General features: G+C 43.4%; 1 protein-coding gene across 4 annotated transcripts in view; it reads left to right on the forward strand.

Moving 5' to 3' along the window:
- Window positions 1-26,175, forward strand: part of LOC133344612 (zinc finger E-box-binding homeobox 2-like) — a 75,904-nt gene that overhangs the window by 33,227 nt on the left and 16,502 nt on the right. Inside the window, exon 1 of one of the 4 annotated variants that reach the window (XM_061554625.1) lies at window positions 13,381-13,511. The exons of 2 other annotated variants lie outside the window; for them this stretch is intronic. In XM_061554625.1, coding sequence (XP_061410609.1) covers window positions 13,454-13,511 — 58 coding nt within the window. In that variant the 5' untranslated portion in view covers window positions 13,381-13,453. Of the gene's footprint in view, window positions 1-13,380; window positions 13,512-21,691; window positions 21,913-26,175 lie in introns of those variants that run through there. One more of the 4 variants, XM_061554626.1, reaches the window with a different exon arrangement.

Here is a 26,175-nt window from a genome sequence, read left to right on the forward strand (position 1 = left end):
TGGAGAGGTCAACACTGCACTATGGGGACCTCATTTGCCAGTAAAAATATGATAATTGGTTCTTTACCCTTCTATCTGGCAACAAAACTGACACCTTTTTGCAAGGAGTCATGTTTGCATAGACCGCAATACCTGCAGTCACATTATCAGAGTTATGTTCTTTTGTTTGTATTATGACTGCAGGTATTGCGGTCTATGCAAACATGACTCCTTGCAAAAAGGTGTCAGTTTTGTTGCCAGATAGAAGGGTAAAGAACCAATTATCAGGTCAACACTGGTTGTCCTATGCGCAGAGTCGCTCCCGCCGTAGGAATGTGGAGTTTCTGCCACTGACTCAGGGCTGTAAACCGAATATGAGCACCACTTAAATATGTAATTAAACCCGGAAATCACGTAGACTTTTCTTTTTGAATGAGGGGTGTACTTTTGGATCAGTTCGGGTTGGCAAAAGGCCCAACGGAGGTTGTCTTCAAGCATTATTTGTTCACACCCCGATGGACTGATTCGATGCTTTTTTGCATCCAGTCATGAAGAATTAAAGATGGTTGCAGGAGTCATGTTTGTTTAATTATTACATGATATATGATAATGTGCGGCTCTATGCTTTTTTTTTAGTCGCACAGAGTTTGAAGATATTGGGCCACTAAATAATAGCACAGGGAACTACTGTGTCGTCACAACAGGGGGGTAGATGAGAGGAGAGTAATACTCTCACGACGTGAGTTGATGAAAAGGGCAGGCGGTGATTCTCGTGGTGATTAAAACGTGATGTATTATTGCATTTTGGCGTATGATTTTGCAGTAAATTACGTATAGTGATTTTGCTGAGTTTGTTTATTAGTCATATATAACTTTGATGTTACACACATTGTTGAGCGCTTTCATTGTCGCGGAAGTATTACAGAGTTATAAACTCGACTAAAACACACACTCGTGAATAATCTTGTTAAATATTTTTAAAGCAATGTAAGTATTGTTACGTGCATAATAGTAAGCAATAGTCATACAATACCAGTAGCAGATGCGAATGTAACAGTTATGTTTAAAATTCAGGCAACTTATATAAGAATGTTATTGCTATTCTCAGCACATTTTACATGGAAATTCTTGAGACGTATTACATTACATGTTCAGTACGTGCATGTTGCACCGTTTTGTCATTGGTGAGAGTGGTATGGGTAATACCTTCAGCAGTGTGTGCTGAGTATGCAGGAATGCACAATGCTCCCCCCTGGTATGGGTGTCTGGTCACCATGGTTTGAGTGTGTGGAGGGTGGTGATGCAGATGGTATGATGTCACGATGGCATTCTGTGGTAGGCGAGTTTTCCCAAAAGAATGTGGTCAGCCTCAGGACATCACGTCATTCCCCCAACAACAGTGCTTTTACTATTACACGGCGATTACTCACCGCCAGCTCACAGTGTTTCTGACCGTTACTTTTCTCAGGCCCGCCTGCCACACAGGAAGGGCAATACACTCCAACACGGCACAAATGGAGAGCGTCTATTGAAATACCGAAAGGTGTAAAATCACTAGAAGCCTTAGAAGACTGCAGGTCCTTTCACCACGGCAGAGCCGTAAGCCGACCACTCTCGGTCTGTGTCAGGTTGACTACTACCAATTTCATGTTTGGGACAACAAGCACCAGTTTCCCTTTGTAGTGATGGAGTGGAGGTGGGTTGAGGGTCAGTGTATAGAAATGACACAGGCTTGACAGGACACTTTTCAACATTTACCGTCAATGTTGTGTTTCTTACCCTGTCCTTTAGCTTATCTAGCCTTTTATTCGGTACCATGAGAGGCTATGTTTGGCACATTCATTGGCAGGACTAAATCCTCTACAAACTGCTGAGAGCTTTATCCTTGCTTTTGCCATTTACTTCTGGCCAAAAGACAATTAGGCTTAACTCGAATTTGTATTCCAATCTAGTTCCTGGTAGCAGAGTTTGCACACTTGGTATGAGTTTTTGGCATCACACTCCAAAGGAGGCGAATTACTTGGTTCACCGATAATAGGGATTGAATATTTTTTTTAGTGTACAGCAGGAGACCTATAGAATTATATAATTTAAGGCGAATCCTGGTTTTACAATTAAAACCAATCAACCTCTGGGCGATGATTTTTGGAGACCCGACAGATTTTTCTAAATAATAATTACAGCCACAACCGTATTTGTGTAAAATGTCCATCTATCTAGCCCTTGCAAAATTGTATCAGCCATTACTTCATTCACTTGGTCACAAACATGAAGCGCAATAATTCTTTATTACTTCACTCGCACTGTTTGTTGCTGGCTGCATGGCAATATGGGCCTTTGGACCTGTGCTCAGCAAGCGTGATATTAAACAAACAAATCATCTGTACCCCATACATACGGTACTGCCATCGCGACAGCTCCGAGTCCTGTACGCGTTCTCCTGCATGAGAAAGGCGACACAAATGACCATTTCACGGAAGCTGCTCGTATATTTCATTTTGTTTCGCAGGTGCGTGCTCGATACATTAAAAAGCAATGGAGAAGTCTCACCGTGAGGGTAGCGTAATGACATAGTCTCAAGTTCCTCCAGAGCTCAGTGTAGCGTGCTACCGGAGTAATGACCTGTTGAGAAGTCCTCCATGTTGCCATACCAAGAGGGGTACATCATAAGTGCAATACGTGAATGTGTACCTCGTAATCGACATGGATGCAAGGTTTTCTGGTTCGTACTTAGGTGAAGGAGATGTAACACAGTGAACGTGTTACCCATAGAATAACAGGGTTTTCTTTTGTACGAGAATTGCATTAGGCAGCGTTCTTCAATAATGTTCAGAGGGGGGCCATTTTCGCCGATAAGGAATCATCAGTGTGAGGGCCGCCACACATTTGAAACCATTGGGTTTAACAGCACGATGATGGGCGGTATTGTCACGTGTTGTGTATTGCCGGGCGCCGCACGTCAGGGGAAATACTAAAGGCCACCAGGGCCCGCCAGTGGCCCGCGGGCCTTGCAATGAAGAACGCCGACCTAAGGCGACAAATAGGTGAGTTGGTCCAAAAGCTTACGTCACTTGACTGTGGTGGTAACGTATTCCGAGGAAGGAGGTAAACGGGCCTCATTGCACCATTGGTACCTCATTTGCCAGTAAAACATATGATAATTGTTTTTTTACCCTTTTATCTGGCAACAAAACTGACACCTTTTTTACGAGGAGTCATGTTTGCATAGACCACAATACCTGCAGTCATAATGCAAAAAGCATAACTCTGATAATGTATGCACTGTCCTTGAAGTTGATTGGCCCTCATTGCAGTTTTGGGTTGCTTCTGAAAAAGAGCTATGTAGCGCAGTGGGCCTTACCTGGTAAAATAAATGAAAAAATGCTAAAGTCACTGTTGGCAGAAGAGGAAGCTCTGGAGAACCCCAGTTAGAAGTATGATGGCCTACTCTTCAAAACTCATTTGTTTCTGAGCTGCACACTTCTTTTTTTCTTTCTGATCATTCAACTGTCTGCTCAGTTACATCGTTTCTAGGGAACACTGGTGTTGGCATACTATAACACTGGTAAAATGGTGTAGTTGAAGTGTTATTTTGTGAATTTCAGAAACAGAACCGATGTGATAGTTTCAAATGTTTGCCTTGAGTTTGTTATTTTAGGGAAGTACGTCAAGGAAGCTCTGTTTATCAAACAGCATTGACTAATTTTATTTCTGAGTAACCCATTCACCTTGTTCCTCCAACACCATATTTGAACCTGTCTGCATGTATGTATTAACCTGTCTGCCTTTCTCAACCATCTGCTTTGCTCACTTGAAAGTCTTGTAATTTTCTTTCTGTGTGGGAAACTAGTCGACAATAATATAATAATATACTTGGCCCATAGCAAATCCCTAATGTGAATCACCACGTATGTTTCTCCAGAAAGCTTGGCTGGTATTAATCCACAAGAGGGCTCTACTCAGGGTGTACCCAACAGTCAAGTCCAGTGTGGTACTGCCACATTTAGCTTTGCCTAAAATAGTGATGATTTCAGTGAGAGTGACCCTGTCCATAATAAAGGTAAATAAATGTGTCGTTAAACCCACCATCACCCGACACAGCCAATTAGTAAGGTTTGTCACGTAAACAAAACATGCCAATTTGGTACTAGTTCAAGACACCGGTGTGTTGGAGCGTGAACGCGATCTAACCCAAAAACCTCTATTATGGATGATATTGGTCGCGAAAGCCTACGTGTTAAACTGAACCCACAACATTTACAATTCGAGTTCCGACGTTTCACTGGTAATTACAAGCGGCCTCATCAGGCTACAGCCAGATTTGACCCTATTTTTATAGTTGCTGGTATTGGTAATTTACTTAGGCTAAGGTATAAATATATGACAAAAACCTGTCAGCAAAAACAAATGGAGTCTCAATTTCATTGAGCACAATTTGTAGATGCAATATTGTTTCTCTATAAAGTTGACTTTTGGGAACGTAAAGGTCACTGAGACTGAGGTGGACATACCCTCTTCAACTAGCTAAGATGTGCATTATACTATAGAATTCTAAAGTTTGGTCAGTTTACATGCTGGCACACTCATGTAATTCAGTGCATTGGAGGCAATGGTTGGTAGATCAAGTAGTTTTGTGAAATGTACACATGCAATGGGTTGCAAGGTTGGAAGGGAGTGGTTGGAGATTTTGTGGAGGGGAGTAGAGTGAAATGAGAAGGGTGAGGTAGTAGAGTGCGTGTAAGGGAGTAGAGCTAGATGAGACGGGAGAGGTAGTAGAGTGCGTGGAAGGGAGTAGAGCTAGATGAGACGGGAGAGGTAGGAGAGTGCGTGGAAGGGAGTAGAGTGAAATGAGAGGGGTGAGGTAGGAGAGTGCGTGGAAGGGAGTAGAGTGAAATGAGAGGGGTGAGGTAGGAGAGTGCGTGGAAGGGAGTAGCGGGAAGAGAGAGGGTCTTGGAAACCGTGAGTGTGATCTTCAAATTGATTTGGGATTTCATTTGGAGCCAGTGGAGTTATTGGAGTACCGTATTATGAAGTGGCACTGCTTACTTTGTATTAATACTCATGCTCTGCTGCTTGTTACTGGAGACGTACACCCTCTGTATTGTAGTACAGTGTGTTGTAGCATTAAGCTTTGACCATAAAGCCTATTTCTAATTATCACCACTTTCATACCCCCCCACCCCATGACTCGCCCCCTCCCCCCCCCAATTAACACTCTGCTCGTTTGTGAGATATGATTATGTTTATGAACGCACCTGCGCACACTGTCATGGTATATACCGCTCCAAATGTCTATGAGAGCCAGGAAAAATAATGTGAGTCAACGTGAGTCTCGTGATCTGATGCTGTGAACATTTCCATGTCAACCAGTATTAAATGCAGGTGCATTTAATACCGGACACACACACTTTGCAATGATCGACTGATCGTCACGTTTGTAATTGAATATACATAGTTTCTCTACTTGTTTAACGAGGGAGAAATGCTCATGGGATACTGTGGTGCTGGAAGTACGGAGTCAGACAATTCCATCCACTCTGGGATGGTGACAGGCGCAAACGTCATGTGTCTGAAACCATCGGCTCGTGCCATATACTACAAGCCATTTTTTTTCAATCTGTAGATATTTAACTTTCGAAAAAACACCCAGGATATATTATGACGATGATGATGACGATGATTGTAAAATGTTGACTGTGAAGTTGCCAAGTTTGCGGAACCTGCCCTCCCAAGTGTTGTATTGAAGCCCAGTATACAAGGGTGCAGGCAAAGCCACGGAATGCCACACAATGCGTTTTCCTGGGTGTAGGCAAGGGGTTTGTGTGCCTACTATCTACGGAGCAGGGTAAGGTCGAGCGGTGAATAAAGGACGGAAGTCCTGATAAATATATACCCGTTTGTAATCATGCTTTCACAGAATATAGCAATTTCTGCGAAATGTGCATTTCAGTGTAAAGTTTTTGGGGACCACCCCCCCCCCCCCAGTGAATCTAACCTGAAAGACTATTCTGGTAACGTGTGTGTGTTTAACCTTTAGTTCGGCACGAGCTAAAATGTTAACTCTCATAATTTAGCACTTTGATGTACTGTGGGAGAAAAAAATATAATCGAATGTTAAACTGCTGTTGCAGTAGGTGTGCTAGATTTGAGTGCTTTGCCTGAAAGCTAGGGTAAAAAAAGTAGTGTAGATATCGACCATTGCCAGCATGGATGATATAAACCATGATTACATGCCTTACCTGAAAATGTTAACACTGTGGCCACAACCATTATGCAAAGCGTGCACAAAAATCCAGTCATCTCCATGAGGTGTTACTGATTAGGTAGCCAAAGTAAATTAATTATTTAGTCACTTCTAAATGTTTTCATCAGTTTTTAGCAAACAAAAAATACAAAAAATTGGCATACAAAGCAGGCTGTCACCAGTACAAATATGATATACTATCCACGAATTTAAGTACATCGAGCTAATTTTCTCCTGATATTTTTTTTATTATATTTGTGTTTATTTGCTATTTCGTTGCAATGCACATTATGTCTACCACACTAGGTCCAGCGTGTGACTTTAAAGTTCCAAGGAGACAGATTGTTCCAGAAAAACCCATATTTTACTCAAAAACAGGCATTTCCAGTGTGTTTTATTTCGTGTGTGAAATAAGTATAAAACAGGCAAACCTTACTCATAGTTAATTTGATTTAACTTATATGCACTGCTGGGGCTAAAATGCATGTGCTGGATAAGTGGAGACCTGCAGGACCGTTGTGCTCGTAAATAATCCTATTTAAGTGAACATCCATTTGAGTAGCAGCTTGAAGACAGTTATGTGTGCAGTGAAGAGTGGCGTACAGTGGTCATATTTTAAAATAAGCCCTCGCAGCTATGAAATGGTGTCACAACAGGTTGGGATGCTGAGGAGTGATGATGATGATGATGATGCGTGCACTGCACGTTGCTTTCAGCAGGTGTGTGCTTCCCCCACCTGCTAATGTCATCGCGTACACCGCACCAGAAACCCTTTCATGGCCCAGTCGAATTTCCAGATCAGCATATAGTGTGCTTTCATGAGATATAGGTCTATGCATTATATATATTAATGTATATACAGGAATAGTAAATGTAGTTGGTAGAAAGTCCCTTGTAGAGTTAATGGCAAAATGCATTTCAGGTATGTACTATTTGCATAAAAAACAATTTCTTCATAACCATACATAAATAATTCAGCATTATAATGCGATGTCGTTTTTTTCTGCCGTAATTAAGGATATGCAAATGTGGAAATGTATAAAAAATAAACTGCCACGAAGTTTTCTACGTTCGTGTGACACTAATCATTTGCACTTCGGCAAATGTACTCAACATTGTACCCTGTATGTATTCTTTACATGTATTTAACCAAGATCTCTGCTGCATAATTGTTTTTCTCTGAATGGATTCTCACGTGGTTATTAATACTCTGCTCACCCGACTATATACGTCCGTCCACTGCAGTCCCATGTTCACAGTAATCTACAGAATATTAGTACATTAACTGCACGTTAAATGGAGGGAGTAGGAATGTGTTCCTCGTGTGCACTCACGATGCAAAACGAAGGCCAACGCTTGGTGTTTTCCCATGGTTATTTTGCCAAGCGTGCAATAAACCAACCCACGGCATTAGATGGCCACTCCCGATTGGCCGGCCGGTGGCACATGCATAAGATAAGAGGTGAGCCACCCTGCCTGGGGTAGTTCACTCCTGAAGCACTTTTGAGCAATGTTTACACTCGCACCGTTATCCGCTCCATCGCTCCTAAGTGAGTGGCTACAAGGCACTAACATGCCTGCAAGATACCGCAAGGCCAGGGCCAGCGGCATCGTTATGAAGTAGCATTCATTTATAACACGTGTAATTTGTAGAGCAGGAAGAACATCGTTGCAGAATGTATTACATGCTTGTACACATAACAAATGTATACGATGTAGAAATATTGCAAACCTGTAAAAATTGAAATGTAATTGTCGTTGTACCACAGTTGTGAGATTAAAGGTTGTTTAACCTGCCCTGATTCACTGCCGTTAATGTTTAATTTTACGACTCAGGTGCCCTCACTGAACTTTTCAAACATCTGGCAGTTCATTAGTTCAAGTAAGCCTGAATGCTGATGAGATACTGAATGTTGTAACTTGTTCAAAGTATGCGCGTGTTGAACCAATGCTGTTGAAATTATACACTCCCAGAAGCCTGTGTGGCTGGTGTGTGAAAGATAGTTGTTGTTTTACGTGGAGGGACAGATACGTGGAAGGATAGATATGCATATGGTCACTTGGATTGGAAGTCATAACCTCACATTGGATGCATACTTCACAGAGATATTGGTTTAGTGTGTTTGCTCGCAAAGTAAAACGACATTCACATTGTCATCATCACCTTGAATGCACAATTCACGAGTCTCAATGTGTGAAAGTGGAAAATTCCCAAAATGAAGTGATGGGGATTTTTATTGTTTTTAACCTAACTGGGGCTCTGATTCAACACTGTGGTGTGTGCCTACAGTCTAGCCAATGATAGTATCTTTTAAAGTTTCCTTAAACAAGAAATCTGGACTTGTACAATTTATAATCGTTAAGTACCGACACCACACCCTTCCCCCTGTTTTGTAAAAAAAAAAACATTGCAGGACATGTTTGGACTGTTCAGACCAGGATGCAAAAGGTCCTGTATCTAATGATTGTGTGCTGTGACTCTGTCCAGAACATCGCTGGCCAACTCCGTTTGACTTCACCCACCCTCACAGGGGGCGGGGGGGGGGGTCCTTGTGCAAATCTATTCATCGGGTAGGTTTCAGCTCTGTGAATAAAACGTGTTGACATCGGGAACAGATTTACTGGAAGGCATTCGCCCCTGGCCCTCGTTTTGGCTGTGCGAGCCCGCAGTGGCTCTCTTGTGTTCAGCGCTGTAATGGGATGTGAAGTCTGATGCCCCAGAGTCGAGTTAGCACACAATTGTATACTCACTTTGCCCCGTGGCAATTGTAACGCGCGCACGCAACGCAGCCTGCTTCAGCCCCGATGGATGTTAGCTGTGCCATTCCTTTTGTTACCTGCAAAGTCCGGCTGCGGTGTTTGTGTTAGTTAGGTATAAACCTTCTCTTATCCTATGTAACAATATAGTAAAGTGTAGTGCAAATATGCATGCACATGCAGTGTAAGCGGGCTGAAGGTAATGGACAGAGTGAGAATGCTTATCAAGAACTAGATGAAATTACACACCGGCCTACAGCGGTGAGCATTAGAGCAGGTACGTACACCGAGAGCAGGTCAAGCAAACGTTTGAACCTCCCAATATTTCCACTTCGTTGTTGGCGAGTTATTTTGGGACCACTTTCACAGCAATTTAGCTAATAACTTTGATGCCAGCTCACACAGGTGTTTTAAATGTGCACCGCCACCATCCCGTGAATTTAATTAAAAGTTGGCAAACGGTTTCAACCATCACACCTCGTTCTCGTCAGGTTTGCTGGTGCGAATAGTCACACGGAAAGTAGAGCAGCCTCAGTCCTTGCTTTTTTTTCACTTGGGTGTCTGTTTGCCAAAACTTAGCTCAAAGGAGATGCTGTACTGTATGCATATTCTGCACGTGGACTAAACTTAGACCCTTGCCCACACTTTCCATTCCTAAGCGAGGTTTCCATGGCTCTGTGAGCCGTGTTTACCCCATTGTTATCCCACCGTAAGAAGCTGCCATGGTTTTGAGGCCCTGTCAGAAACAATACCCACGCGGAGAAAAATCTGTACACTTTCCGTGCCAAAAAAGGATAAGTCCCCACTGATTCACAAAACCTCATGGCTGGAGAAAGTTCCCTGAAAATGTTTCTGTTTAAATGTGAGCTTAATGCAAAGCCCTCTCAAGGGTGGCCTGCTTCAGGAGGCTCTGCTGGGAGACCTGGATGCAGGCTCTCTTTCCGGCTCACAGCAAAGGCTATAAAAGACTCGGGCTGTGTTCTTGTATTTATCTTGCATCGTTTTACGGGGGTATTCCCATGAGCACGATGATGCTCTAGCTGTGTTACTATTAAAGTGGGCTCAGGCAAGCAACAGTGTTCCCATTCGCATGGCGAGTGATGCTTCTCTCATTGTACTTGTTCACCATTAACAAAGACAATGAACATTGTTGGTCAAATATAGATTATATCCTGTTTCTGCACGTAATTCTCGACTGATTTTTTTTTCCATTGGACAGTTTTATTCTTGTGTATAAATTATACGTAGTTTTTTATTTTATTTAGTAAAACGCCAGCTCAATAACTATTTTCTCGTTCATAATCTCAGGAACATCTTCAACAGTCACTAGCTTAACCGTTCGTCACTTGAATGTGGTTACAATTTGGGAATGGCATTACCTAAACCGCCAACGTGAGTCTCATGAGTACGGAGTTAACAGCCTACTCTGGTGAGCAATTCTACTGACAAATGTGGGAAGGTTTGCTAGGGTCTTTGGTCCTGGGTTCTTCATCCTCGCATGCAGTGGAGGTCCCTGGAGAACTACAACGTGGACAATTATTGAGTAACTGACTTTACAAATAACTCAGACCCAATATAGTCCTCCCGATGACGTTGGTACAAGGACAGACACAGCTTGGCTGAGTATCTTAAAGAGTAGTAATAACAAGACATTGTGGGCCTAGCGATCGTCACAGCCACTGCTGTTGATGCCCCCACACCTCACCATCACTGCCTTCTCTTAAAATCTGAAGCCATTGCAAAGTTGGCACCTGACCACCAAAAATTGATATTAATTGGGTGGCTAATGTCTAAATAATAAGACGTATGATTGGTCAGAAGTTGTAACTTGTACACATTAAGCAGATACACATTCCATATTGACCCTTAATTGTATTCCTCAGCAAGGCAAAATATTCAGCTTAAAATACAAGAGCACCTGGTGATGCCATTAACAGCTAGTAACACATTTCATGTAGACGTACGTATTTTCCTTACTTAAGAACAACACTGTTTTCCGCCTATACGTAGTAGGATGTTTTTGTTGAAAATACCGAAGCGTTCATGTAACCGCCCCTCTTTGGAGAGCACACAACTGTTGTTACGTGTTGGGAAAGTTGCCTATGCTAAGAACAGCTAGCTGCTCCAGAGCCCCATGGTTGTTATTAATCTTGGGGTGTGTGTGTGTTTTTTTTTTCGTGTTACGTTTTTGCACGAGGTATTGGGGAGCAGCTGGAGAGCGACGGAATTTCCCATGAATGTAACTTTCTGGAAAAGGGCTGCCATCCGGCCCAGCGAGAGTGAGAGAGAGGATTGGTGGGGCAGAGGTTGGGGGGGGTGTGGAGGGTTGGGGAGCGGTGCGTGTTTTCGGCCCCGAGTCCAGGCTCACCGTTATATTCCCCGCAGACTCAACCCTCCCTTAAGTGCGATACCCACCCACCCACCGCCTCCACAGCCATACCTCCCCTTGTACACGTACACATCCCCCCACGGCCTTCCCTCCCCCGCATTTCACATGCGGTCGGCATTGGAGCCTCTGCCAGGTGTAGCGTGGTACCAAGGGGGACCTAATTGAAACCCGATGGCGGTGGCGGCGTTGAGGTGCCCGCGTGGCTGAGAGTGCTGGAAATTGCTCACAGGAAGTCTTGCAGACCCGTTCTCACGTTCTGTCTGCTCCCTCGCAGAAGGCAGGGGCACGTGGCATGCGTTGCTCATCCGCCCTTCTTCGGCACCGCAAAGCGGAATTGCTCCGCGGTGGTGACCGATGATTTTGTCCGCTCTGCGTCGACCGCCGCTGGCAAATGTGGAGTTTGGACAACAAGAAAAAAAATACGTGAAATATCAGCGCAATGTAATTAAAACGAAAGGATGCGCTGTTGTAGTTCGTTCAACGGGGCCCTGTGTAAATTATCATTCCTATCGGTGATTCATTCTCAGTATTGGTTGCCACGTGGGGTGACTGCCGCTGCTGGCTTAGGAATATCAACAGAGATGAGTGATTGCGTGCGTGCTTTTATATGCTCTTTAACATTTAAGACATACGTTTTAAATGACTCACTTTAAAACTGCCTGTCTAAGTTTGCGTGCAGATGTGTACTCTGAACCTCACATTTACGGCATGTATTCGTCGTAAAAAATGGACAGTACCTTTTTTTGTGTCCACGAGGAGGTCGTGTTTTGATCTTCAAACACCGCACGCAAGCTCCTGCGGATGAGTGACAAGAAACATAAACTCGTAAACGCGCATGAAATGCGTGCGTGCGCGCGCACTTTCTTCACACAAGCACTTACACTCAAGTCACATCGTCTGCTTGCATTGCAATTAAGACCTGTGGCACGTTCTGTGAGCTAGAGCTTTTAGAAATGCAGGTAAAGTAGGCTGATGAAACCACCTTCTGTTACCACGGCTGAGGCCGCTGTCACTTGATACCTAATACACTTGATACCTATTACACTTGATACCCACGGTATGTTTTTTCTACTGGGTTAACCTAATAGAGTGCCCATGTGCCCGTGCCAGGTACTGTGCTGTTATTCTAAATGGGCGCACATACCCCACCCAGCATCAGCCCTCGTAAAGTAACGTAAATAAGTTGATGGACCATCCCCAGCTTATACTCCACAACACACACACACACTTTTAAATACACTATGTATACACCACGTGTACAAAGCCCATATACAGTCCACGTCTAACAAACTCCGTTGGGAAATCATGATTGGGCTCTCGCAATCCCGTAAACTGCCTGTTGGCTTATCTCATCCCAGATGGCAAATCACCAGACGTATTGGCCGTTACTGTACCCTTTCAGATATGTAAGTGTCCGGGGAACGCACGCTATAAAGTTACTAATAACCAGACGGAAGGTGAGGGTTGTGTGTGTGTGGGGGGGGGGAAGGCTGAGGCAGTCCCAATGGCTGTGACCAAGCCAACAACTGGTGCCTAATTCGAGTGGCTCCCCGACTCGCGGACACGCAGCAACAACACCAACACTCACACGCGGAGCTGTGAAGCACATTCACTCGGGGTGGCCGTGCACCTTTCGTCACGTTTCCGGGAAACCGGTCGGGTCATTTCTTTCACGGGAAAGAGGTGACTGCGGATGCCATCGCTGCTCCCTTACCTTGTGGAGGGGTGGTTTTTTTTTTTGGAAAGCACGGTGGGAAAGCGAGTTTGTGACGGTTCGTGTGTTGTGTGTCTTTTTTTTTATCAACATTTATCGGGGGCGAAACTGCCGGGGCGCCAAGGGGGGGGGGGGGGGGTTTGAGGAAGGGTGGTTGAGATTCTGGGTCGTGGAGGTGGGGGGGGGGTGCTAGGTTTGTGTTATAGTGCAGGAATGTGAGTGGGTGGTGCCGAAAGTGTAGGGGGTGGCTTCGTGTTCTTGAACGCTATATTAATAGAGCGAGCCTCAGTGCCTAGCTCACGTTATTTCGACTTGCCCATGGACCTTACAGAGATACGCGCCTCTCCCTCGCTTAGATCACGCGTTCACAATGCTGTGTCTGATCTCCAAGAAGCTTGGCATTCAGAGAGAACTGCTGAAATGTTCAGGTAACGGACAGTTTCTCTCCCTCTACGTTTGCTTCCAGTTTAATTAACGGCGCTTACTTTGCTTTTGGGCGGTGGGACTTCAATTTAGCTGTTTTCCCTTGAGTGCGTTTGGTTTTTTGTCCTGGTGTGTTTCTGCCTTAGCTGGAAGTCTGTCACAACTGCAGCGGGGGTACCGTATATGGCTATAATATGATCAGCGTGATAGGCATTGAGAACTGACACACGCACAGTTGTTATATTTATTTTCTCTTATAAAGTTCAACATGTGCTAGAGGAGTCCTCATGGCCGATACTATAATGATGCTCTGTTGTATAATCCACTTCTAGCACTTAATTCTGCCAAAAGGTTTAGTATTGTAATGGGAACGCATTGAGTTTAATTGATAGAGTAATTTAAACTCTAGACCCTCTGTCGTTTATACGTCACCGTTACAATTATAGTTTTTATATATATAGGGCTTCTGGGAAATGTGGCAATGTTAGAACTCGCCCCCACACGGACGTTCTGAACATGCTGATGTGTGAGCAGGATGTGCTGACAAAGGAAGCACCTCCTTGGAGGAAATAGCACAGTCCGCATCTAAGACTCTACACCTGTGCCTATTTATGAGCGGTGTTTTTTTGGCAAATGCCAATGTGGCTCATTCATCGGCTTTGGTTTTTATTTATAGAACTGTTTTGTTATCTTCACTCTCCAAAACACTTTTGCACTGTGCAATGACAATTGAAATTGTGAATATTGCGAACAATATTGCATTAGGTGTGGTTGTATCCTGTTTAATTTAATGTTTTGTTGATTTGTGTCTAAGGCTTTGTGCCAAAAATATCAATATTTTGTTTATTTAGAAATGCCTTAATAAAATACCAGGGAGATATCACAGAGAAGATACAATTTAATTTCAAGACGTAGACAAGTCTCCCACCAATCTCAACAAACTCAATGCGTCTTTGAACAATCTCCTCTCTAAGATAGGGAGCCCATTGCTTTCGCAATACTGATTCAATCGGTGTTGGGAAGAAAGTAAGAGGGTCCATAGAAATCAGTGAAGTATATATGAATGGATCATCACGTATAAGAATATATTGTGATATAATTTGATTTAAAAAAGTCATTGTGATGGTGCATTCCTGTGATGCAGTCTTTAGGAAGGAAATGGATAGTGGCTCATGCAGATTTCGGAAATTCCCAAATCCACTGAGCAGTACAGCAAATTGACTCTTGAATAGTGGTTGTACTGTATAACTGTTTTGAAATTTGAGCGTTACCTTCTAGTAAGACAAACAGTCAGTAATGGAATTGCCTTAAACATCCCAATACTAGATCCTCCTGAAAATGTATCTTGAAACTTAATCTTTATCTGTTATTTCAATCAGAAATTCTGGAATAAAACAGCAATGGATTGTCATTGGTCTATTCGCACACATCAGTAAACCACGCTTGGTTACATTAATTACTGTGTAATAAATGATAATGTACTTATTTTTGTCACACCACTGGATGGATAAAACTGTCGTCATTTTGTGTCGATTCTGGGGGTTATTTGACGACACTTCTGCATGGTGGTGAATGAGCCTTCATGAAGGGGCGCCAGAACCGGTTCACATATTACGGCCGCCGGCGATTGAACTCATGTGACCGGGTGAATAGCGCAGCGCGCAAACCACTCCACTGCTACTCCATCATTGGGGTTTCCATTTTCTACCCAGACCAAACCTGCGCACATTTTTATCAGCCAAAGTCTATCAAAACTGTGCATTCAATTGTAAATAAAGTTCAACACAATTCCACCAGATCTCGGTACAAATTCCTGCCACCCAAACCCAGATGCCATTTCCTGGACTGTCTGGGTCAAATCTAGATAGGTGGAAACTATAGCTCTACCCACCTACCATTTAACTGTGAATATAAGACGAAATATAGCTCATGCAAAGCAACTGTACATTTTATGAGAAAACGGTAATATTTTTTTTTAAACCAACTGTGTTTCAACTGCATCGGTAATTAGTGCTCACATTTGTTCACGCTTAGGCCATAGGCCATAAAGAGGCTTCTTGAATCCCTAAACACATTAATCAGGCACAGGAAGGAAAAGTACATTAAATGACAAAGGAGGAGCAGTGATTTCTTCCTCCCACCCTTGCTTCTGAATTATAGCACTCGTGACTTTGGGAGGGCCGTACTGGGGAGTGGCTGGACAGGAAAGGTAGAGCACATAACCGCTCCTGGCTTGCAGGTGGCTGGGAAGTGGATGCTTACACTTGCATGACCAACTGCAACCCAGCGGGTGGGGGCTCATTTCCGTCACAAAAGCAAGAGGAGGTCTCCTTGCTCCCCTGAGTCCTTTGTTTGGTTCCAGCTGGGCAGCACCTGGGACAGGTATGTGTATCGGGGCAGGCATGCAGGTTTGATGGGGGTCAGGGAAGCACCTTGCTGAGACTTTGTTGCGGAACATTAATCAGCTCCCGCTTGCCTGCTATATTGCTTTCACGTGTCGCAGGACTTTTCCTAACGAGCTACCAATTCGCAGAGTCCCACCGAAATGTTTTAAGTTAGCCACACTCCTATATACGTACGGTGAGCGAGTGCAGTGTTTAGTTTCACTCATGCAATAACGGTTTAAGGTTCTGAAGCCTTGCACAATCTACGTCATGCGCAACACGTACACGCTGACTCACACACAAAGTGATTAAACTTGTGAGTTATCGAAGCCTGACAAGAAAAAAAAGCAACACGCATATGACTTGGCATTACGCTTGCATGCCTTTCTTGGTACAGCTCATTTGGTGAGTCTTCATTATGTGTCGTGGGGTGAATACCTTTCAAATTTTCTGTGAGTCACATTTTGAGTTTTGACCTTTTATAACGAGTAAAGGTTAGAGGTCAAAAGGTGCGAGGGTCTGAAAAGCGACTGGTCAGCCGGTTTTGCCAAATGAGCTCCATCTGCTGCTCTTGGAATTGTTGATGCAATTAAACAACAAAATAAAAGCAACATTCTCTAAACAATCTATTCATAATTTATTTTTAAGACCTATCTTCTCAAAAGCCTCGCTTTGCTCTTAGCCACCAAATCTTAAGTGATTACATATACAAACGCCTGTTCTTTTTGTGTATATACTATCTTTTCTGCGGTATTTCCTGCTGGCGACTTGAGTTAAATAAAACAAAATGATGTCCTTTTTTAAATGTCTCCGACAGTGCTTGACATGCGGCAAGGCCACAGAGAATGTGGGGCAATTGACAGTTGTCTTGGGACGCAGCTGTTTCAGGGTCCCAAGGGGAGAACGTATTTGGTGCCTGAGGGTGCACAAAGGGGGTAGGGACAGCTTGTAGCCCGGGGTGGAGGTGATGGGCCGACGGGGGCCTACATCTGGATAATTGTATCCCATGCTCAGATTTTAGTATGCTTTCCCCTATATATGACAGAATTTCACGATGTTTTCCACGCATGAATTCACGTTACCCTGTATACAGGACATGTAATTACCCACACGCACGTTCACATAGTAGTGTTAAAGATAACGGCAAAGTTGCAGCCCTGCACTTGCTTTCTCTTGCCACTGCTGGTGGAAAGTCCTCCACTAGAGGGAGCTCTAGAGAGCACCTCTACCGGGTCCTTTGGCCTACTCTTCCACGCTGGCCACACATCTTGGAAGGAGTGAGCTTATCCACACTTTACTCCACACACACGCAGCCTCTCAATCGACTGTGGTCCACTACTGTACTTGCATAAACATTCTTGATGAGAGGACTATCTCAACGTTTCAGCCTACCTGCCATATTCGGGAAGTATTGAAGTTGACGTTGAGAATCTTAAATCGTATTGGTGGGTGAAGTTGCGTGGTGTCAGATGATGAACTGACCATTGCTGATGAGTCACTTTGCCCGATTGAGTCCATCATCTGACTCAACCCATCACTAAACTTCACACATCATGACTATCTGTGACTATCAATGTAAACCTCAGTATTCCCTGAAGAAGGCAAGTTAGCCAAACATTGAGTATATCCTTTCCTGTCATTGACAGTATTAAAAAAAAAACTGTTATTTTTAATAAACCTGGTATTTTGTGCATTTTGACTGCTCATTCTCGTCGGGACACAATTCCCCCACACTGGACCTAATTGAGCTCTGTGCATGATTAAAATGACTATGCTGCTTAATTAACAAAGCACTCTGTCAGCAATTGCCTCAATATTGGACCGACAAACCGCAGCTTTGCAATCCCTGCTCTCGGAGTTTGAGGTCCTCACATGCAGCGACCATGCTCCTCCGTCAACCACGCTGTCATCAGAAACGTTTCGGAGCTCAGGCTTCTTCGCTCTTTGGCCCGTGGATTTGGAACGCTCCCGCCTGAAGAACTGTGCCTGACCGCTGAGATTCTCCCATTTAAAACGCAACTAAAAACCTACCAATTTTCCCATGATATAAACTAGATATTTAATTTTCTTTCTTTCTCTACTGCGCTCTGAATACCTTAGTTGGGCGTGTTGCGCCTTCTAAAAAAACGTTAAAATACTAATAATAACTCTGTACAGTTTTAATTTGCGGTCAAACACAGCGCTAAATTGGAGCCGATCAGCTATCACAGTGGAGGTTAATGTGCGTATCCCAGCATGCCCGTGGGGCTATGTGGAAGTCCTGAACGGGTGGACCTCTCACGGTGGAGTGGGGCGCCATCAGCCTTGAGGCCCTCTGTTACACGCGCTATGAAACGGCGCCCGTATTTTTGAGAGTGCTCGGCCCTCCCACTTGTAGCGGCAAACAAATCTGACAGCTGGCGAGACGCAAGCAAGGATCGCCTGGGGAGGGATGCATGAAAAAAGGCCTTCCGTATGCTCGCAACCACACGGACGCACATCTGCCGTGGGATTTGCATATTAATTAACCCGCATTAACTCTTAATTGTTGAATACATTGAACTTGCTAATTGCATGCTGCCTCACTGGCAGTCCCTTGACAGCCACTGGTATGAGAGAGATAACGGAAGGTACTTGTGTGCTATGACCATCATCCTACTTTATTTAATATGCTGTGGGGTTTTTTGTTGTTGTTGTTGCTGCCTGGACAGGATTATGTTTCAAGTTTGTGCATGGCTTACACATCTCAATAGTGAGTAATTTGGGTGAGCCTGAGACATGTACAATGGCTTGTTGGCTGTTTAAATATCTTGAATGAGAACCTATTATTTTAAGACTGGAAAAGAAATTGCGTTTTAATTGGTACCAGTTAGCAGCTTGAGTGCTGGCATTACTAAATGAAGGGAAGCAATTCAGTGCAGTGGCATATTCTAGAGTTAAATCTAGAGTAGTAATAATTCCTCTGCGTGAAATAAAATTAATCAGAATTCACTTTCTAACGTAATTTTATCCAAAATGCAAATGTACCCAATATCATGTATTATGCAGCCACTTAAAAAAATAAGTTTGACGAATGTAATTCCTCACCTGTATTCAATACATATTCAATAAAGTATATATTTTCACACTCACATTAATATGTTCGGCTAATTTAGCCATTTAGTTTTTTGGTTTATATTGAATATTTAAATACAAAGTGGGATATTAAACTATAATACTCTTAAACATAATTTCAAGCTCATTACTAAGCATTGTCTTCATTCTGGAAATTTACGTTAGTGTTTCCTATGCAGTAAAAATTAACGAAGACAGCACGTACGACTGCACAATTAGAATACATCCTGAAAGCCTTTGGGCCTTTTCTCATATGGCCTTGCTATATTAAAGGTTATAAGAGTATAATAATAAATGTTAATACGAATAATAAAAATTGCGTTTAAACCATACATTTGCACTATAACCTCTGTAATGTTCACATGTTTTTTTTTTTACAAAATACAGCAGTGTAATTTAATTGAATTAGTGTTTTATTCAGGCCAATGATTTTGATCTCACAATATTAAAAGAGCATGCTTGATAAGTGCCAGTAAAGTTTAACCATTTAATCAACTAATCTGTAAATAAGAAATACTTATAACTTCACAACAGGTCAATCATAATGCTTCCATTCATAGGCTCTGAAATATGAAAACTGTCTCCCAGTGTTCAACATTCACTCGGGACATGTAATAAAATGATGTGGCACAAAACAAGGACCGAAATAAAATAAGACCAAAAAATAAAATAAATTGTCCACAAGCATTTTAGCATTTTGGGCACAGATGGCGCTTAATGAAATAAGATGATGCTGTCAGTGAGAGGGTTAGTGGCAACACACATGGTCGGACTGGATCCTGTGTTCCGGCTGTCACCTTGGCGTAAAGCGCAGCATGGATCACACACCCCTCCAGGATATATGCATGAACCTGAACAGATGGCGTGCTTCGAGGCTCGGCACGAGGGGACTCGCAGGGGTCGTCCAAAATGCCACAACCTGTGCTGTTTGCCCTGTCAGTCCTGACACGGGTGATCAAGTCTGAAATGGTTGCTTGCTCTGTAAACACACTGCTTGTTGTTACAAAGCTCTGCCTCTGCGTGCCTGCTTATAGTATTTTGAGAGTCGTATGGCCCATTCATGTGTACAAGCCTCTCCTCTAGTATGTGTGTGCCGTGTGTGTATGCGGAATATGTGTGCTAGTCTGTGCATGTACATGCTTGATGTGTGCACAGTGCATGTGTATGCAGTGGTATATACATGAGCGGTAGTGTAGCGGTTAGCGAGCCGCGCTACGAACCTGGCAACCCGAGTTCGACTCCCGCTCACGGCCAACACCAGTGACGATGATCTGAATCGGTCCCGGACCTTCCCTAGGTCGACTCAGCCTGAAATGAGTACCTGGTGTCGTGTGTAAACATCACCACTCGGGGGACAAAAGCAGCCGGGTGTGGTGCTGACCACCCACCCCCTCGTGTGCCGTGCCCTGGCCTTCATAGGTGCTCGCTAACACCACTTGCCCCAGAAAGTGTATTGAAGCTATACAGGGGATTTTTGTCTTTGTTATAGACATGAACACACAAACTGGTTGGGGTCAACGCAGCCGATTATCCCTCTGGAGTTCATAAATAAGCACGACTCGTGGGCGTCAGCAGTGGTAACCATGGATGGACAGGCAGCTGTCATGAAAATGTGTTATTTCTATTATTGGCTGAAAACTGCCAATAATTCTCAGTTGAGCATCATGACACATGTATTTTACTTTTAAAAAAACGTCAGTCTTTTGTAAAAAAAAAAGTGTGGTCTTTTAAAAACTTTCAATTGATTTAGAAGAACTAACTAAATTCCACAATTTCTTATTTTTTGTTTTCATTAAAGGATTGATGAGCACATTGATTTTTTTTTATTTTCTTTCACATGGCTTGCCAATTATCCGCACTTAAGCCACATAAGGAAGAGATTAAGCCTCTAAGTCTGCTAACGTGCTGTTGTTTTAAGTAGTTTAGGCCTCGGTGTGAAGGGTCCAGATGAAAAATCTCAAGTGCCCGTGTCCCTCTGTTCATCTCAGCAGGATGTAGCATGTGCAGCCCTCACCCAGCTCACACTGGCAGCTTAGAACGAACGTAAACAGACCTGCTAAGGTAAATAAATGGGGAATCACAGTTTTCAGTCAAATTCAAGAGGTGTTACCTGCTCTGCGCTACCTTGCTGCAATTAACTTCAAGACACTTCACAGAGGATGCAAGTTTCACTGGCACTTAGGTGTATGTGCGCACAAGTGCACAGGTGCAGACCTGTGTACGTGGCACGTGTGTATATTCATGTTCTTTTGTAAAGCACAACTGGAATGGACACTCTAGTGTCAGATGGTGCAATGAGTCAGACCCCAGTGTGTATTGAAGCCCCTTTGGGATGTGGGGGAGGAACAGAGAAGGGTAGAGCATGTGGGGTGTTTGGAGAGGGGCGAGGGGGACAGGGGTGTGTTCGGGGAGATGGTGGGAGAAAGCAGGAGAAAAATTGAGCGGGGGAGGGTGGAGAGAGCATAGAGCCAACCACAGCAAGAGCCAATCACAGTGACTATGTTCTGGAAGCATCCAATTGCAGCTAACCTGCCCACAGGCTACGCACATTTAGCATAGCCCCCCTCCCTTAGGCTCATGCTAATTTTCACCTCCTGCCCGTGCCGATGGCAGGTGATCTGGCTCAGGTGGCAGATGAGGCCAAACAGAAGGTAGAACATGTGTACCCAGGCATACATTATTCTGCACGTGGGGACACAGTTAGGCAGTCCAGCATAGCTTGGTCTTAAGAGTCAGTCTTATGTCTTATCATCTACAGCAATGGGATGGCATATGTGACCGTACGTGGATTTGTCGTGCAAGTTATATAGGTTGTTTATCCTGCATCATTTTGGGACCTCTTTATTAGTAGCAGCTCTTTTAGAGTGCTTCAACAAAACTGAGATTTTGGATCACCGTTCAAAGGCCATGGCAGTTGATCTTCAGCAAGGTATGTAATATTATTGATTGCATAAAGTAAAAGAGAATGTATTTTATTCAGTTCTATTTTGAAGTTAACTCTGTGTAACTGTTTGACTTGGCAACAAGACTGCTGCTGGCTGGAAACATTTGTGCTCTGAACTTATGAACTGCATTATGACAAACAGGAGAGAGAGAGAGAAAAAAAACTACAACATGTCTTGCTGATCTCGACATTTTTAAATTAAATTAAGTTTTGTATAACATCCATATATGTACACATACTTAAAAAGGTTTGGTGTGTGTATGTGTGAATAGTCTCAATCTGGAGTGTTATTGACACGGGGCATATTTTATCATCAAAGTGAGGTTAAAAAAAAACTTCTGAAAGTTTTTAGTGGTGGGGGGGGGGGGGGGGGTGATCCCCCCTCTCTGATGCACTGCTTAGATTTGGTTTATTTAGACAGCCTCGTGTTCTGCGTGGTGTGTGCAAGGGCACGCGCCCGGTGGGACTTGAGGTATTAGAGCACTACTCTGGCCACACAGAGTCCATGCCTGTCCCTTCGCGAAATTCAAGGAAACATAAAATTCCTGTTGGTTTGTGTCTGCGTGGAGAGCGGGGGAACTTGACCCGAGCGTGTTAGCGTCCACTGTGCCAAGAATGCTTTGGGAGAATAAGCCTCAACTAACCCTCTGGAGGTTCCTTCTAATCAAACCTCTGTTTTTTTTGTTTTCTTCACCTGTTGTGATCACGAGCACACGGGCCGATGGTGTACACGCAGTGTCGTAATGATGTTATTGTTAAAAGGGATTGCTACTCGCTTGTAAAAATCTACCGTAATTGTTGGAATGACGTACAGTTGTTGTTGTTGGTATATTGCTCTGGGGAAGAAAAAAAAGAAGCCTGCGAAATCAGCGAGGGCCATCGTTGTAATTGAATCACTTGAGTCCCGATGGGATTGCTTGCCTCGTGTTACATGTTGTGCAATGTTTTTTTATGCAGTTATTTATATCATTTTTGAGTTTACCCCCCCCACACACACGATTGTCGGTTAACAAACACATTAATACAAACTGAGAACAATGAAAGTTACTGGTTGGGTCAACATTTACTAAGAGTCTAACATATAAAAGCTAATATTACCAGATGCCTAACTCTAAACGCCACCCCTTGTGACCCGTGACCCTAACTGTAACCCTATACCTTTATTTTTTGGCATTAGTCTTGAAAAAAGTAGACCTACAGTTGAAAGGACCAAATACAATTTTTTAAAATATTTATTTTGAATATTAAACATACACATAGAGTATGTACTTCTCGCTTAAAATCAACTGCATTACATTGAACACTAAATTACATTTTCAGTGGCACATTAAGGTTTTCCAATTTGTGCAGAAAGTTCTACAATAAAAAAAAACTGTCATATTTTACAGTAACCAGTGATTTATTCATTGGAGAGCAAAGTGTTCCTCTAAAAGTATTGCCAAGACAAATACACGCTATTGAGTGGTGCGTTGCATGTTGGATAAGAGTCGAGTCTTTGGGGTCGCAGGGAAGACCACACAGCTTGTACCAAGGCAGGAAGCCTGTACGTGTCTGCTCTTTGTCCCTGATTGAGTTCGGGTTAACTTCAAACATTCTGGCACCTCTGGTCTCCGTGTGTGTGTGTGATGCTTCATGCAGGTGACTGCCCGGCATATGGATTGGCTCTTGAACATTTGCGAAGTTCTTCACCACCAACTTGACTCCCCACCCTTTGCAATTCCCCACCAGGGTGCGACTTAATTTGCACCTGTTCCTGGCAGGCGGCTGTTACTGCGTCGCTTGTGTATCTGTGTCCGTGCGTGCATGTGTAGGCGCGCGTGTGTGCGCGCGCGCGTGTGTGTGTTTGCGTGCTCACGTGTGCATATGCACGCGCGGCTGTTCACGCCAGCAACAATGAGCTTTCTGTGCGCTCGCCTTGTTAGTTAGTGCAGATCAGTGAGCTTTGGGAGCGAGTGGATCTGAGATCCCTGGGCTCATTGCCGCTTGTCGGCTCTTGGAACGAGTCACAGCAGGTGCCAGAGGAGGCATGGAACGCTGCATATAGCAAGGTGTCTCAACACCGCTTTACATTTTAATGAACTCGGGTCACAGCTTCAAGGCAGTGAAGCAATGTGGTTTGCTGGTGTGTGTGTGTGTCATGCTGTAGTCATTTTTTTTCTTTTTAAGGCAACGTTGGTGACAAGTGTGTCATTTTTTGTTTGTTAATTTTTATTTGTAAAGTCATAGGAGTGGCAGGAGCGGTACAAGATTGTAATAATTGGGTCACTTTCATATTGACTTGTTTTTTGGGCATGCAGCTGCCGAGGGAATCTTCATCATGAGCAATGTTTAAAGTTGCTGCTGCCGGGTACATTTCTCCAAGCCAATGCCACAGGCCCATGGTCAGTTACTTGGGGCATGTTGCCGCAATCAATATCACTGGTACATGTCCCGAGAATTCATCGTTTTATCTCATCTTTGGTTGTCGCCTAATTCATGCTATAAATCTCTTTGCCGTTATATAAATCTCTTTGCCGTTATTGGGTCACTTGAGATTCGTCCATCGGTTGACATTGCTGTGAACAGTAAATGTCCTGCCAAGGTCCGGTTGTGTGATCGTGATGTTTCGGGTTTTAGATTGTTTTCTAAAATCTGAATTTCTTCTTTCAGCTTTACACGTCGGTACAATTTGTGCTTGTTACTCTGTTTTGTGATGTTCAGGTTTTAAATACATGATAGTGATTCATATTGCGGCGGCACTGATTCATAGGTCATAGCTGGCAGCCATGACTACTAGATAAGCAATCAAATTATATTGTGTCTACAAATACAACACTATGTAGTTTACAAGAAAGTAAGGAGTGCACAAAACACAGTACCAATTAATATTGTTGAAGTTTAAAATAACCACAATAGTCTCAACACAAGAATAGTATATAAAATATAGCATATGAATCATGTATTTTTTTTCCATATATTTTACTGTGGGTTTATGGCAAAGAAATACAAGCGTACAATGTGAAATATGCACGGTGCTGTAATTCTATAGTCAATCAAGCAATTGAGTTACATAAGGCCCTTCCATGGATGTGGCAGCTTTCGTGGGTTTTAAATTCATGACCCTACTAAGGCTTTTGCAACACAATTCTCGGCCGTTTTCAGGGCCGTCATAAATTTAAATTGCTGATGCGAGCAGCGTGGAAATCTTCAATTCATGACGGCAGTTGAATTAAAAACAATAATAATTTATGATGCCGAATTCACGTGTACGTGGGAGTGTGAATTTGCAACTTTTAAACGACTTGCCTTCTGTTGAAATCCCAATAAGCGTCGAGTAGATCGAATGATATCTCTTCCAATGCCACTCTATTCATAATCATCAGCATCTCAAGCAGTTCTCAAGATTAAAGTACGTGCAACTAAATTGTGGTTAGTTTGTCGAATATACGAAAACACCTCAAATCTTTAATCACTGCACAATATGATTTAATGTTGGTTCATTACTATGACCACAATTAGTTGCATTGACCTGTTGAATTACTTTGGGAATTTTTTTAATGGAAATATATTTGACTCTTTTGAATGTATTGGCTTTCTCAACGTTGGGAAAGTTTGGCCATTTTCCAACCTGACTGACAACGCATGGGCAGTTGTGCCATGTCAAGCCTCTAGACAAAAAGGGGACAGGGATTTTCATTGGTGCAGTTCGCTGCAAGGTGCTGACCCACTCTCTATCTCACCTGACGTCAACGCACCCATGGAAACAGCTAGATAAGAGACACTTTACCCCACTACAGAATTATATACATAAACAATGCCTGGCAAGTTAGCAATTTCAGAATGTTTTCACGTTTTGTCTTTTCTGATTTTGCATGCTGACTGGAATTATTTGTCTTAAAAAAAACGAGAACATTATTGAGTTGCTGCCCCTGATAGTTATTCAGCTATGAGTGCGCTATGTGACAGGCACTTATAGAACTTAGAAATCTACACCAGGGGTCACTTAATTTAGATATATATTATCTTGTCTGTGGCTGTTTACCTTTCGACTGAGAATGTAACCTTGTTCCTCTTGGATTGTAAAATACATCACATTGCCCGTCACAGCATGCTGGCTTCTAGCTGCTGCTGCTGCTGCCACCGCAAAGATACGCTTCACGCTGAGAACGGCAATTGGGGTAACTGACACGTGCTCGGTAGATGTGCTCTTGTGTTGCACCGCGTTGCTGATTTGTGTGCGCCTGGTCCCCCTCGTGTGTCGCTGCGCAG

This window comes from Lethenteron reissneri, chromosome 20, assembly GCF_015708825.2.
Source record: "Lethenteron reissneri isolate LAM-NWPU_2019-01 chromosome 20, ASM1570882v1, whole genome shotgun sequence".
Taxonomy (NCBI): Eukaryota; Metazoa; Chordata; class Hyperoartia; order Petromyzontiformes; family Petromyzontidae; genus Lethenteron; species Lethenteron reissneri.